The sequence below is a fragment of the Phaethon lepturus genome, unplaced genomic scaffold (genome assembly GCF_000687285.1).
Source record: "Phaethon lepturus isolate BGI_N335 unplaced genomic scaffold, ASM68728v1 scaffold6954, whole genome shotgun sequence".
Classification (NCBI taxonomy): Eukaryota; Metazoa; Chordata; class Aves; order Phaethontiformes; family Phaethontidae; genus Phaethon; species Phaethon lepturus.
In genome coordinates, this window is record NW_010536861.1 from 26,347 (window position 1) to 41,331 (window position 14,985).

General features: G+C 38.8%; 1 protein-coding gene across 1 annotated transcript in view; it reads right to left on the reverse strand.

The window, feature by feature from the left end:
* Positions 1–12,992, reverse strand: part of GRID1 (glutamate receptor, ionotropic, delta 1) — a gene marked incomplete at its 5' end in the record, with an annotated part of 36,852 nt that extends 23,860 nt beyond the window's left edge. The window contains 4 exons of the mRNA XM_010286292.1: positions 7,318–7,456; positions 8,857–9,181; positions 11,182–11,379; positions 12,891–12,992. Coding sequence (XP_010284594.1) covers positions 7,318–7,456; positions 8,857–9,181; positions 11,182–11,379; positions 12,891–12,992 — 764 coding nt within the window. The remainder of the gene's footprint in view (positions 1–7,317; positions 7,457–8,856; positions 9,182–11,181; positions 11,380–12,890) is intronic.
* Positions 12,993–14,985: the final 1,993 nt, after the last annotated feature.

The window sequence follows — 14,985 nt, forward strand, 5'->3', positions numbered from 1 at the left end:
ATGGATGAATAGTATAAAACACAAGTAATTTTACAGGTTTGTAAAATTTTTCCCCAGGCAGCTGTTTCATTAGCAAGTTTCATGAAGAAATTTATATTTTTTCAGGTTCTACCTGGCTTGCCACTTTGAGGGTCTTTGTTTAAATACTGTTCTGACAAAGAAACATACCATAGGTGCATGTAACAGTATCTGTCTGTCCAAAAGGATAGCAAACATGGCCAGCAGGCAAACACATGGAATAGTATATTAACATGCAAAAAGCAGTTAGGTAATTTTGCATTGTAGGTCAAATAAATTTCTGATATAGTGAAAAAAAGAAATTAGTGCTTTTGCAGGATTGAAACTCAAATACTCGAGCACACTGGCCCAGCTGCTTTAACGGTTGTTCAGCACCCAGAATCCATTTCCAAAACAGAATTCACCATGAAGTTTTTATTCTTACTCCTTTGTTTTTGTCCTTAAAAAAATGGTGGGCTGAGGCAGTCGTTACAGTTAGCTTTAAGGCCATCTCTGTTTGAATTGCTGTAGTAATCGTTATTTTGCCTTTTTAATATGCTGTTATATTAAATTTCATTATCAGTTCATGTGAGACATCAAATCACCTTCTTTAGAGAAAAACCATAGAAATATAAATACCCTATTGGGCAAAAATCTTCTGTTACTGCGTTTTGTATTGTTTATCCCTTAGGAGTCAAATAGAAAATTAAACCCAACAGAATAAGTCACAGGTACTATCCTTGTAACAAAAAGAAACCACATACTACAACAAAGAAGGTCGAAGTCGGGGGCCAATGAGATTTAATGTATGCAGAAAGCATACAGCTACTCTATGGACAGCCAGTGAATAACCTGTATTAACATGAGAAAATCTGACTTAAAAGGTGAATCAGTCTGAGCAGAGAAGTGACTGCATATCAAGTCTCAGATTTGAAACAATCTGTGTACATTTTTGTGGGCTGTCATGAGGGTTGCTGCTCGTGCTGTATTTTCACCCTTCTAAAGCACAAGTAAAAAATAATAAAAAATCATTTTATTACCTGCACAGATGGTAGACTTTGCTAACGTCATATCCAAATCATTTTCTTGTCCAAACTGTATATGCATCTAAATGTTAATGCCGCAACCCACTTAAATTACAGAACTTCCCAGAAACAAGAACAAATGAAGATATACTACAATACCGGTGTAGAAGTAGAGTTGAAGAGGGTGTGGAATCACAAATCTCTTGGTTTTCCATTGTTCTCCAATATATGGCACATTTTTATAACGGCAATTGGAACGATGGAATGCAAGCTTGATTTTCAGCTATGCATTCTCATTTTTCCCAGAAAAATGTCCTTGGGAAATATTTGCACTTATATCCTTGCCTGCTTGCTCAGTTACAGGAGTAATTAGGATCCATTTTAAACCATGGTTGAACAGCATATGCCAACATTCAGGAAGCTTTTTAAAAGGCTCCAGACTTTGTATAGCCCTGGGTTTCTGAGAAGCACCCACTGGGCAACACCATCAAGGAAAGTGAGAAGAAAATATAGACGATGGGCATTCTAGCACTGGCAACCCCCGAGTGTCTTGTCCTGAACAGTGCCTGAAGGCAAATGGCTGGCAAGCTCTGCCCTTGAGCACCGCTGCCCTGCTGCACAGCTTGCAGAGCATTTGCCATGACATTTCTTCCATGTGGTCTAAACAAGGAATGTTCTGGAAAAAAAAAAGTTTTGAGTTTTTGTCTTTGCTCATTCATTTGCATCTTTCTTACACTCTTTTTTAGCCTTTGTTTTTATGGATGAAATTAAGCTAGTTATTTAATGATTGAAGCTTTTGCTCACAGGCTTTAAATAGTAATCATGGTAATTATTTTTTATCATGCTAATTCATACATGCCTCCTGCCAACGTGCCTGAGGTGCTGCCTAGACACTGCAAAACATAGTACAAATTGAACATATCAAAATTAAACATAACAAAAGAAAATCCAATGAAATATTTAGAAAGCCACATATGATATTAACAACAGAAAGGCTGCTTTCAAACACAAGGAATTTCAAGGCAAAAATCACTGCAAATACAGAGGGATTCCTGTGAGGTTCTTGCTACCAACATTATCAAATCCACTTAACTACAGCAGATGAAACTTTTGTTCATTTCCCTCTAGCTGGCATCTTCAAAATACTTTCCTCATTTTCTTTTAAAATATTTTGAGATTGTTTCTGGTTTGTATGCAACCCAGAAAATCTATCTTTTTTGATACCTGTGGAGCAATTATAATATGGTCATTTCTGGCCATCATCTTTAAAGCAGCTGAACTGACAATGTGCCATATAAGATACGAAAAAATTGTTACTCTGTTGTACAGAAAGGGAACTGAGACAGAGAAGAGGCTAAGCTTGCCAAGATCAAACAAAGCTTGTGGTAGAAAAAGAATTTGCACCCAAGTCTTCCAAGTGCCAGACTATCACCCCAACTAAGCTGCAGTACATCTTCAGCTGTCACCAAAACACATGAAATTTGGAGATTAAAGTGCAAATAAGAAAATCCCAAATCATGACACAGCAGCTGTGAACTTGAAAGCAGAATGCATTTCTATGCAGTCTATGAATGCATATATACAGATGCCTTTCAAAACATACATAGCATGTGCAAATGTTAAGGATCAATTTGATAAAATCTTAAATTTAAACTCTCTTACAATTGCAAATAGCCTACTTTTTTATGCCCTATTACTCTGCATGATTCTTAACCTCCTGTCAGAGAAGCTCTCCTAAACCTGAGCTTCCGAGTATCTGTGCAGCTACCGAACTGCATGTAGTCTGCTTGTTAACAAGAAATTAAGCTGGAAGTTAAGTCACTGCTAATTAAACTCATAATTACAAATGGAAGGTCAGACAGCAGATCCAAGGGCTGTTTGAAAATGTAATAAAACAAAAGAAAGAACAAACTGCCATGTAATAATTTAGCCCTTACTTGGCAGACTGACCCATTATTCTCAGCTGCTTACAGTTCTGAAGGCGACTACTAGAATAATAAATGCAAAATCATTTGGGTTTAAACAACTTTGTCAAGGATTAGCACAGGCTCTAAACATTACCTAGATTTCTATTTAAACACAAAAATTAAGAATTGCTCATCTACAAAGTTAGAACATGTTTCACAGCCTCCTAGCCTGAGCTCCAAAGTGGTTGCCACCAGCACATTCACAAAAAAATGCCTTCTCTTTTGGAACCAGGTAACATCTCACTCCTCTGCCCACATGCGGTCAGGAAATCTGCTTGATGGTTCACTGTCCTGCCTGTGAATCTCCACGAACGCAGAAATCCTATGGTAACCACTACATTGCCTTTGTTCTCTTGTTGTGAGGTTGGGGCAGAGAGAAGATGAGAAGAGCAGAAGAAGTAATTTGGACAGAGGGCTCAGAAAAGCAGTATTAAAAGCGCAAAGGGGTGCAGAAATACCAACCACTAGCAACTGGAAAATGGAGGACAGCTGGGTTCATGCTGCGTTCTGCTGTCCTCCATCTCCCAAAGGGCCAGAGGTTTTGATATGGGTCTCAAACTCCAGATTCTGACCCTGCCCACCACCCTCTTAACAGCAGGACGAGTGACACGAGGACCATGGCAGCACACGCAGCCGTGCCGGACCAGAAAGCCAGGGCTTGTCCCCATTATCACACTTGTGATGAAGCCCTTGAGGGTTTGGGAAAATCCAAGAAGTTTTTTGTTCTTTCCAAGACAGGCACATTTGTTACATGGCATCTGGACAGCTGGACAGCACAGTACTTGAGAACCCATTTGGGATTTAGTCTCTGTCAGGAAATGCAGAAAGCATACCAGAGCTGCTTTCTGCCATGCCTCCTACTCCCGGTGTGTCACCTCCCTGGGAGCCCCAGGCAGTCCCTGAAACTCATGGCAGGGTGGAAAAGCCTTGTGAGATTTACCAATACCCCATTAAAAAAAAATTATTCCCTCATCAGCAGGCTTTCATCTGACATGCTAATTCTAAAAATCTGCCTTCCAACAGTTCAACTTTGTTTCAGTGAATGTCTCACCAAGCCCATTCTAACAAATATCATCTATGATTTCTATGACACACTTGTTTTTCAGTGAAGTTGTTGAGGTATCACTGGGTTGATTGACACCTAGTTATTCAATCAAACACACTCCTATTCTGCTAGTCACAGACCACACATGCCAAATTTGATGCTGACAGAACTTTTATTAGGCATTTTGGAGGGGGCTTAGGAAGAAAATCGGTCTTCTAATGAAAATCTTAACTATGTTACAGCTACTGCAACACCATAATACTATTTTCTCTCCTGCTGGCAATTTAGCAGCAGCAGTACTGAACACTAAAGGACCTTCCTATGGAGGGAGAGATAATAGCACACATTTACTGAGAGGATGGGGGGTGGTTTCTTAACAAGGGAAGTATACACAGATGGATTTGGTAGTTCTCAGCTGGTGAGCAAATTTTCAGCTATAACTCACTGTCCCTCTTTAGGTGGGAAAAATGGATTTCAAGTAAGTATTCCTTTCTGGGTCCATGAAAGATATGAGTTAAGTGGCAAATTTAGAAAGGCAAATATAGTCACCCTGCATCATACAATGCTGAAGCTAAGTAGTGCTGGGAGCTGAGACACCAGGCCACAATGCGTTCATGTAAGGCAGTAATTTACTTTCTCGGGAAAAAATATTTGTTCTAAATCTGACACAACATTTTATAAGATGTTTCTCCTAAAGAGCAGGGACATGAAAATATCTTTGTCGTAGCTTAGAAATGGGTGAAGGCTCAACAGAGCTTCCAGAGAACCTATTTCTTTACCCCATCCCCTCTTCTAAGGCACTAGCAGTTTCCTATGAGAGGGTTTAGTCCCGATCTCTCTCTCTGTCTCTCAGGGAGATTCTGTAAACTTTGTAAAACAGCCATAGGCAAGCCAAGACAAGCAAGTCCCTTAATTGGCTCAGTTATGCCAACCAGTGATCAAATCAAAGGGTTTTCTGACAGCTACCATTTCAGATTATTTGGGGAATGATTTGGATGCCTAAGCCGAAGCATCCGGGACCACTTTTAGACACCTCAGGCAATATGAATAATCCACATTGTGGCTGACAACACCTAACAGAGACCCCTGCCCTTATAGCCAAGTAGCTGGAGCACAGGCAGTGAACCTTATGGCAACTTAAATTACTTTAGACATTTCTGGTTTGGCACCTGAATTACTCTGCTGGTATTTGCAGATCACAGCAGAGTGCTTTCTTCCTTCTGTATCCTCACCTTGTACAAGGGGATGTGATATCGGGAACCTGAAAAGTGGCAGCTACTGTTAGGTGTAGAAAGACATTTAATTATAATTCTTCAGCTGCCATCTCTAACAATAGAAGAGCATTTGGGCTCTAAAGTCCTGAAACAACGCCAAGCAACTCTTTTACCCAAAAATCCTCTCCCCCTGCCTCAAGATTCTTAGCAATGCCCTTTTCCTTTTACTAAGAAGGGGAATCAAAACCCCTTGTAAATGTTGTAATAGCTCAGCCTCAAAACCCTCCTCTAATAAATTCATAGTTCTGCTCTTAAACCTATGTATCTTTTTGCAGATTCCTCACTGCATTTCACCCCAACTTTTGTTCTCCTCTGAACTTTGCTGAGTTTTGGGAGATGCTCAGTAGACCAAACAGACAATTTCTTGTACCATGAAGGAACTAGAACTTTCAGAAATTTATGAGAAGATAATTATTCAAGCTTTGTGGAAAAATATTTATGTCTTGGGTTTCAAGAGCAATTTATTCATTGAGCTTAACCTTATTCTCATTAGAACCAGGCCTCACAGATACTCTACAGTAGTTTTATTCTGTTTCTCATGTTGTTTCCAGAAATTACTTGCAGTTCTGACTTCTATTACTGTTAAAACACACTTGTTTTGGCCAAACTAACAGAAAATTAATTAAAAAAAAAACACTTTTGGGCTGGTTTATTGTTGTTGTTATTATTGTTATTATTATTATTACACTATATCCATACAAACCATTACATTAACTGCAAGTACACAATGACAATTTAAAAACTGGAAATACTGTTAAACTCATGTGTATGAGAAATGTACCTATTTATGTCCTTCTGTGCAGATATCACAGAGAAGGCAAAAGCAGCTTTTTTAAGTGCCAGCCTCAGTTAAGTGCCAATGCCTCTGTTTCACAAGCCAAGCACAAAGATTACAGTCCCAGTTTTCCCAGTGCAACCCCAAGTGAGACCAATAGAGTAACTGTGTCGCTCTCTAGCACCCAAAATCCTTGGCTCAGCATTTTCTAGAAGGAGAGCCTGTGTTGCACTGCCTGTCCTCTGGCCACCTCTCCACTCCATCACCATCAGACCAAACATGAGATACCAGGCTCTAATCCTGTCGACACTGACCGCGGAAGTTCAATGGCCCTCCCAGTACTCCATGACAGTATGAAGTTGGAAATTTTGTCCATGTTTTGAGAGAAAAAATGAAAACATTCTTTAGCCTTTAAATTTTCTGAAGAAAAACAAATGACACACACACACACAAATTGCCACCAAACAACCAGCAGCTCTCTGGAGCTGCTCAGAGGTCTGGTGTATTGAAAATATTCTCATTGGGTATGGATTAGTAGGCAAACGGCAAGGGAAAGAAGTCAAAGCTGTAAGATAAATTTGGTTTGTTACAGAAGCTGTAATTTATCATCATAGTATTGCTAACACAACTGTAGAGAATTATATATAAATTTAATAAAACAACTGCTATATTACATCTGTTACCCTGGAGTCAGATTCAGTTATCTTTTCCTCCTTGAGAAGAAGCTGCTTTCTGCAAACAATGCCACTGAATCTGGCCATTTATATTTTGGCCATTTATATCTTAAAATACCACCTATATTACCTTACATGCAAATAATAGCATTAAAAACAGTGTATATCAAAATATTGAGAACATAAAATTACACATTGCAGGTGAGAAGTGAAATGTTATATAGTTCCCTAGAGGTGACAGTTCCCTCTGATGTTCAACAAAGAAGTAAAGACAGCTGAAGCAGTTTGCTTAACTAGAAAATACATCTAAACATGAAAGATATCTTCTGGAAAAATACACAATTAAAGTGCCATTGTCCCCTCCATGCATCTGTCAAACCTTGTGCTTGGGGATTGTAGGAGTGAAGGAGAAGGAGGGTTGAGAAGAAGAAAGCAGCTACTGCAAATAAGCAGTGTATTTTATTAGAGTTATCTCCTGCTTGCAAGAATGAGTGCTCAAATGGATAATACCTTTCTGTGAAATCCAGGTTTCAGGCTTCATGTTAAGAAGGGGCTCTTACCTTATAGGATTATCCATTCTTGATACTGTGAGAAATGCTGCTAAGTTCGCTGTGTAGGAAGAGCACACGATAAGGGTGAAGAGCCACCAGCTTCCCATTACAATGCGCATAGCCACAGAATTGACAGTAGATTCGCCCCCTACAAATGAACAGGGAAAATGAGGGTCTCTCAGCAGCTTCCATTTATGATCACCCTCTGTGTGCCCTGTTACGTTAAACTTTGCTGGAGCTACTCCTCTGCATTTCTGTTTCCCCTCCAGAGTGCCCTTTCACTGTGACAAAAGGGCTGCTTTCATTAAAATTGATAATTTAACAAACATTTTTTACAGTCAATCTCTTGCCCTGGATACTGTTCTAGAAAGCCATCTTTCAAAATATTTCCCTTGGGAATTATTGAGGATCAAATCTACAGAACGCAAAAAATTTTCTAAATAAAGAAAGTTTAATGGTGAAGCATGACTAATATGCAGGAATTAAATCATTAGTGTTCAGAATATAGCAGTATTCTGCTTTCAGTGACCATTTTAGATTAGGGAAAAAAACACAAAACTGTCCAATGGTTTGTGCGCTATCTGTGCTGTATTTAAATCTGCAAAGACTGAACCATTAGTGTCATTACTTGTTACTCTTTACAACATTTCAAACAAAGTGAAGATTTCTTTCTAGCAGGCTTCAAGAACAGTTACGCTTGAACGTTGTTGGACACCAAACCTTACCATAGAGCTGGTGCTAGTCACTTCAGTGTATGTTTGTGGTGATTATATCTTACTGTACTTAAACCCATTAGGGATGTCACCTTAATGAGGTAAGGGACCAAGTTTCATAGCAATAGTAAGGATTTTCCAGCTGAAGCTTTATAAGCTGGCAATCACAATTAAAAAACATAGAAAAAACTTAACAACATACCCATATGTTAGCATTCAACAAAATCTGCCTTCCAACAATAGTCCTAGCTATAGATGGGGGACAAAAACTGTGTGAGCAGATTTTGCAAACAATTATTTACAAAAGTAACTTTGTTAATGGTAGCGATCCTACCGAATTCAATAGGGTTAGTCCTACGCCTAGAGGTTCCCGAGTGTAAAGTTAGTTACACGACCGCAAATAATTTTCCTATTCAGTTCAAAGAACCAAAAGATAAGCTTTCTCACATTAGTTCAAAAACATATGCATTTCAAAAATTAAATTTAAACAATTAGTAAAAGGTGCCAGTTTCAGAGTTGGAGAAGTGTTGTAATTCCACACCAAGCAGCTCTGTAGTTTATTCATCACGTGATAATTTTGCCAAAGTGGAAAAGCCTGCATGGAGTGTTTTTTCTGGACTTACCGAGAGACAGAAAAGCAGAACATAATCACCCAAACTTACCTACCTCTTCCCACTCTTCGTCATTTGGGCTAATAAAATGTATTACCTCCCCATATGAGCCTTCTCTTTCATCTTTAGACCGTTCTAGCCAAGACTAACATGTTCTGACCTGCTTTACTCAAGGCAGAACATTTCTGAACATCTGTCAGTGATGTTTATAAAAGAGTAAGTACCTTGCTGAACAAAGGCGCCATACACGACCCAGATGGCACTGTGGAGGGTGGAAGAAGCAGAAGGGCTCGGCTGGGAAGCGTTCTGTGCCCTGACTGCCTGGATGCGGTTCAAGACAAATATCAAGACACCAACTATAGGGATGGCTGCAGCAATGCAAGCCCACACCGCAAAGTCAAAAGGAGCAAAGAGAGAGAAGATGTTGATTTTTTCTTCAGGCTTTTTGATTAAGATCCCCACGGAATAGTCCATGTACCGCTTGCTGAAGTCCACAACGCTCTCCCGTTCTGGTGTTATAGTGATGGCTGAGATGGCTAGGTCTGCTCTCTGTGAGACAAATGCAACAGATCAGATCTCTTCCTTTCACCATGAATTCTGCCAGAGTGAGCCTTAAGGAGAAGCTTTTTAAGAACCAAGTGACTCCATGCATTTCTTTTTATAATTTAACACGTTTAGACAAATTAAAATAGATTTTCTAAAAATAAAACCAGAATCAGTTTCACCATTTGAACACTAATTAATTGCACTGGTCTAAAGCAAAATAGTGAAACATAACCCGTCAAAGTATTCTAGAACAAAAAGCATCACCCTGACTCTTCTCTGGAATGAGTGCAATTTATTTAACCTTTATGCTTCACTCGTTTTCCAAAGGATGCCTAAAACCCCAAACCATATTAACCTGGTGCACTGCAAGCAATAAGAAAGAAATGCCATTTATTTAGCTTGTGTTATTTGATAGCAAGGTGTTAAGAGCTAGTTTGTTCTTCTCCCTGCAGATGGCCAACTGCCCATATTCATGAAGGGATTTCATATGATAACTGGGGGAAGGATTTTGTTGCGTTTTTTACCGTGAATAAAGCTACTGCAAAAACCAGTAACTGGAAGAATACACCAAAGGCAACTTAGCTCCTGAAACTTCTTTGAGCTCAACATTTAAAGCCAGCAGGTTTTACATGTAGAGGGTCCTTAAAGAGTATGCAAACTCAATGACAGGAGTCATAAGATTACCAAATATTTTTAAGAGCTACAATTAGATTTGGAGTATTTTTCCATCTTAATAAAAACAGTTATCTTCAAAAATATAATGTACTTTTTGTTTTCTATCTCTACATTTTGTTGGGAAAGTAAGGGAAATGTTAGGTGAGGGAGGTCTGCTTTGAAAACCTTTGGAGTCAGTGGAAAAGCTAGTTGCAGAAATACCATTAAAAAAATACCATAATACATACTTTGTTACTTCAAAGAAAGCAATTTCAAAAGAAATTTAACAGGATTTCTTACCACATTTTCAAGTCACTGAAATTCAAACAGCTTATGTCAAAGCGAAATGCATTAAAAAATCCTTTATATTTCCTAGCACAAACCAAGAATATCCCATCATCATACACACGTTTGCTATTTCTTTAACGGCTTCTGTTTCTCCCTAAACATCTACTTACTATATACTGAGCCGCCTACTTACTAGGTAATGAGAAAACTTTCACTTGCAGTAATAACTCCACTGCAGAAGAGTAACCTTTTCTACAAAGGGCAGCAACATGGAATATTAATTCCTTTTATTCTCCTTCTTGATTAACATTTGTCCCATGTCAGATAGTGAGAACATGAACAAAATACACGCTAATTTAATTTTCCTGGAGATTCTAAGCTACAGACTTTCCTCATTTACTTCAGTGGAGTTCAATTGATTTACTCCTGATTTTCAAGAATGTAATTAAAGAAATTTGGTCCTCTCTGTTTTAAATTAATTAAAAATCTTGAGATCAATTTAAATTCTGGTCCTTCAAAACACTTCTTTATGGTATATTACTAGGGTCATCTTTCCTGTTTTGGAGTCAAACAGTTGATCATTATCAAACACATTGCTACAAAGTGACCTGAATAAAGTCATACCTACAAACAAGTAGTAAAGACATCATGACAAAAAATAAAAAATAGCAATTAATATTTTAAGAAAACTACATTATTTTTCCTGTATTTTATATAGTCATTCATTCACACACATACATGTTCTCTCTTCTTATTCTTTCAACTATGTAAACACACAGATTTACATTGATATAATTTATGTTGAGAACAGTTGGCAGTAAAATAGAACAACAGACTCTAGTTCCTATCCTGTGTACGAGACCTTAAATTGCACAGTTTACACCACACTCAAACTTCCCATAGCTCAGAATTCTTCTGCACTGGTGCTTTCATCCTAATTCATTGTCTTGTAATTGGGAATGGAGGAAGGGGAGAATTTAAACCCCACCTTTGCAAAGCTTAGCACCCTACTACAAACCGTCTTTTTTTTTTTTTTGAAATGCAGCTGCTTCTGTGTGTACCTTGTTAATGAGTTCTCCAATCATGCCATTCCAGGAGCTGTTTTGAAGCTGCTGTCCATATTTGCCATCAGGAGCTTGATATATCTCATACTTGAAACCCAGATTCTTGGCAAGCGCATCCAGGACATCAATGGAAAATCCTTTATAACGTTTTGGTTGCCCAAGTATGTTCTCTGCCACCATCACAAAAGGTTCTTCCTGAGAACGAAACAATATCTTAACTGATACTTGAAACAAGTTTTTTAGTTTGCTTCTCTTGGCAAAAGGATGTTTCCTGAGTTAATTCTGGACAACTTGGCACATATTTTCAGACACACATAACCTTCTGAGGCAAAAACTGTAGGCCAGGAGAGATGCTATGAGGCATCTCAACCAGACACCAGTGCTTCAGCAGCCACGTCCCATCTGTGGGCTTGGCTTTTCCACAGTTTGTGAAACAAGGCAGACCCTCCACAGGACAATCCAACCCCCTCTAGCAGCTTCCTGGTGTCCGCAGGATGGATTGCGCTCTGAAGTACCAGCCTCTTCTCACTGACTATAAAGAGGGCACAGATACCTACCTTAGATACTAAGTTAAGCTTGTGAGTCCTAGATAAGAACATTACTATTGTCCATCTATCTCAGAACATATCAGATTTAGAAAGCTTTCTTTTACAGACAATTATTAACCTTTTATCCAAGGTTAAACAAGACCTAAAAATGCTGCATTTTGTGAATATTTAAAATTTTGAAAATTTAAAGAATAACCTTCATAGTTCCTGGAGTATTTTATATTTAAAGTATGTTTCAGGATCAAGGAAATGCAGCATTTTGTGGTATGTTTTCTGCCAGGCATGGGCTCTTCTGTGGGTGAACACCAGGGCTGCTGGCAGCACAGCCATCGCAGCTGGCTGCCTTTGCAACCTAGTACTGACATTCTTGTGGAAGGCATCTGCTCACCTGCCACATAAGCTACAGCGTAACCTCACCTGTCATCAGGCAGAGGAAAGAAAACTGGGGGCCGGGGGGATTGCCTTAATGATCTTATGTGTTACTTCCTATTTGTACCATGATTCAGGAAAAGAGAAATAGAAATCACAAAAAGACACAACATTCTTCAAGCTGCAAAATTTTAGGCAGAAATGCATTCAAGCCCGAGTTTGCCCCTAATTTAGCACTTAGCTGACAGGAGCTCTGCTACCACTCTGGATACTAACAGACAGTACTCCCAAAAGCATAATGATTTTTTGGAAAGACTATGCCTTTCTAAAGAAAGATATAGTTTATCTCAATGGGAATTTATGAGCTTGATGGAGCAAACACTTGATTAAATTTTACAGCCTGCAGTGTACAAGAGCCAAGATTAGATTATCATAATTGGCCCATCTGATCTTAAAAAAACCATGAAATGCTGGAAACTGCGTATCTGAGTTAGAGTACGGTATCTGGAATGCACCCCTGTGCACTCAGGCCCTGTGCTGGTTCCATGCTCAGTAGGAATTACGATGCAGAAAAACAGCATAAGCAAACAAACAAATGCTCTTTCTCTGACAGTGCACAGCTTCACATAAAATAATAAAAGGCCACCATCTATTCTCCTTGCCTACATAACTGATCATTCAAAAATACAGAACTGAAAATTATAGGGAAAAATCCTGAGGGAAGTGCCCAAAATAGTCAGACTCTTTTTATTTTGAGTGTTTGTTTCCTGAACTCAAATAAGATCATACCAAGACAGTCACCACTTTGAGTGTCAGTCCTTGCAAGTCATTGCCCAGACGTCGTTCTTGAAGACTACCATTCAGTCCTTTCTCAGAGTCCCACGTTGCCAACTAGAACAGAAAGTACAGTGAGTCTGAAGGACTGTTAAGCAGAAATCTTTCAATACTTACATAAACATTTAACAGTAGGTTGACCGAATCCAGAACTGATAGAGAGAATAAGAGAAGTGTGTGGCTTTTAATGCAGAATCAGAATTAATGAGAATCAGAGGACAGATATAAACAAGTACCTTGCCTGAATAAGTTTTCATCCATGCCTGTAACATAACTGTTCTATCATCTGTAGCATTTGTCATATTATTTCACTTCGATCACTCTGATATGACATTTCTCCCCAGTAAATTTATACTGCCTGACAGTCCTAAGGATAACCTGTGGTCTCACTATCCCACATTTCCCGCTCTGCTCAGACCCCCTCCAACTTTTCAAATCATTCCTTACTACATATCAAAGACCGACCTTTTTCCTGCTGCATAATGTTCTCTTTCACTGATGGTCATAAATTATTGACACAGATTCTATGGTGTCAAACTGCCTTCTCTTCTCTCTCGGACTTTATTTAGGTCCTATCTCAAGTCCTATTTTCCTTCTTCTTGCCCTACTTCTACCTCATCAGTAAAACAATGACAACCTCTCAAGTTCCCAGGCTCCTGATGATCAAGTATCTACCAGTGCTTCATGCATGTGCTAGATGTACCTGGAGGCATGTTTTCAGGATATCTTCTCGGAACTTTACATCTAAATATTTTATTTTTCAATTAAATGTATCGCTTTAAAAAACAATTCTACTACATTTTCTTTCTGAAAAGAAATGCAGTAAAATTCAATAGAATAGGCTCAATAAAAAGTCAATCTTACGTGACCTTTGGATTATTCAAACTAAATATGCTCTTCAGCAGCAGCCAGACACTTCTTTTCCCTTCAAACAGAATCCATGGTGTAATTTTGTTCAGAAGAGTCATATAGATTTCGACTAGATAGAAGGAAGACACTTTTCACCATGAGGGTGGTGAAATACTGGCACAGGTTGCCCAGAGAGGTGGTAGATCCCCCATTCCTGGAAACATTCCAGGTCAGGTTGGATGGGGCTCTGAGCAACCTGATGTGGTTGAAGATGTCCCTGCTCACTGCAGGGGGGTTGGACTAGATGACCTTAAAAGGTCCCTTTCAACCCAAAGATTCTTTGATTCTACATAGTATCAAGTAGAAATGGTTGCCTCCTTTTTTTTCAGCTCTCCTCTTAAACACCAATACTACGTTCCCATATGTGGAAGCAGTGTTGTTAGCTGACGGCATGCCCTGTAGAAATTAAACACAGTCCAAGATCTGTGAAATGTGGTTTCTTCCTGCCAGAAGCTAATTTCATGTAACAAGTCAAAACCTTTTTGGAAATAACTTATTTCACTGAAAATGCCTATGGCTAGATGTCCTCCATGATTTATTTCTATGCCTTCAGTTTTATCCTAAACTGTCAAAAATCAAACCAACAAATAAAATGTGACGGAAGAGATCGGTATAGTTTTATTTTTGTTTTGTTGCACTAAACTAATGAACAGGGAACTAGAAAAGAACAGGACATTCAGTGAATATTCAGCCATCATAACTATCACAACTGATGAAAATTATTCTATAGTCATTACATCTTCAAAGCTGAAACACAGGAAAGGAAAGAATTAAGCTACACCTCCTTTTATCCACCTGACCTGGATGATGGAGGAGGAGAATGACTGAATAATATTCAGCTTTCTAATGACACTCCTGAAAGCTAGATAACTCAGATTGAGAACTCTGCCCCTGTGATGTCAGTTTGGAGTGACAGGTGAGCTTCTGCACATAAAAGTGTCTGCAGCAGTACAGGTAGATACCTATAGCCATGGTATCTTTTAAATTTGAATGTAGATGCTTGCTCTGAAATATGTCGAGATGTTCCTTAGCTTTTGCTATTGCCAAATAAAATTGACCAATTTGTCAGCTGACACAAATCAATATGGTTCAACAGACTTCAAAGACCAGTATAAGTGCATGTAGTATACATTGTATCTCA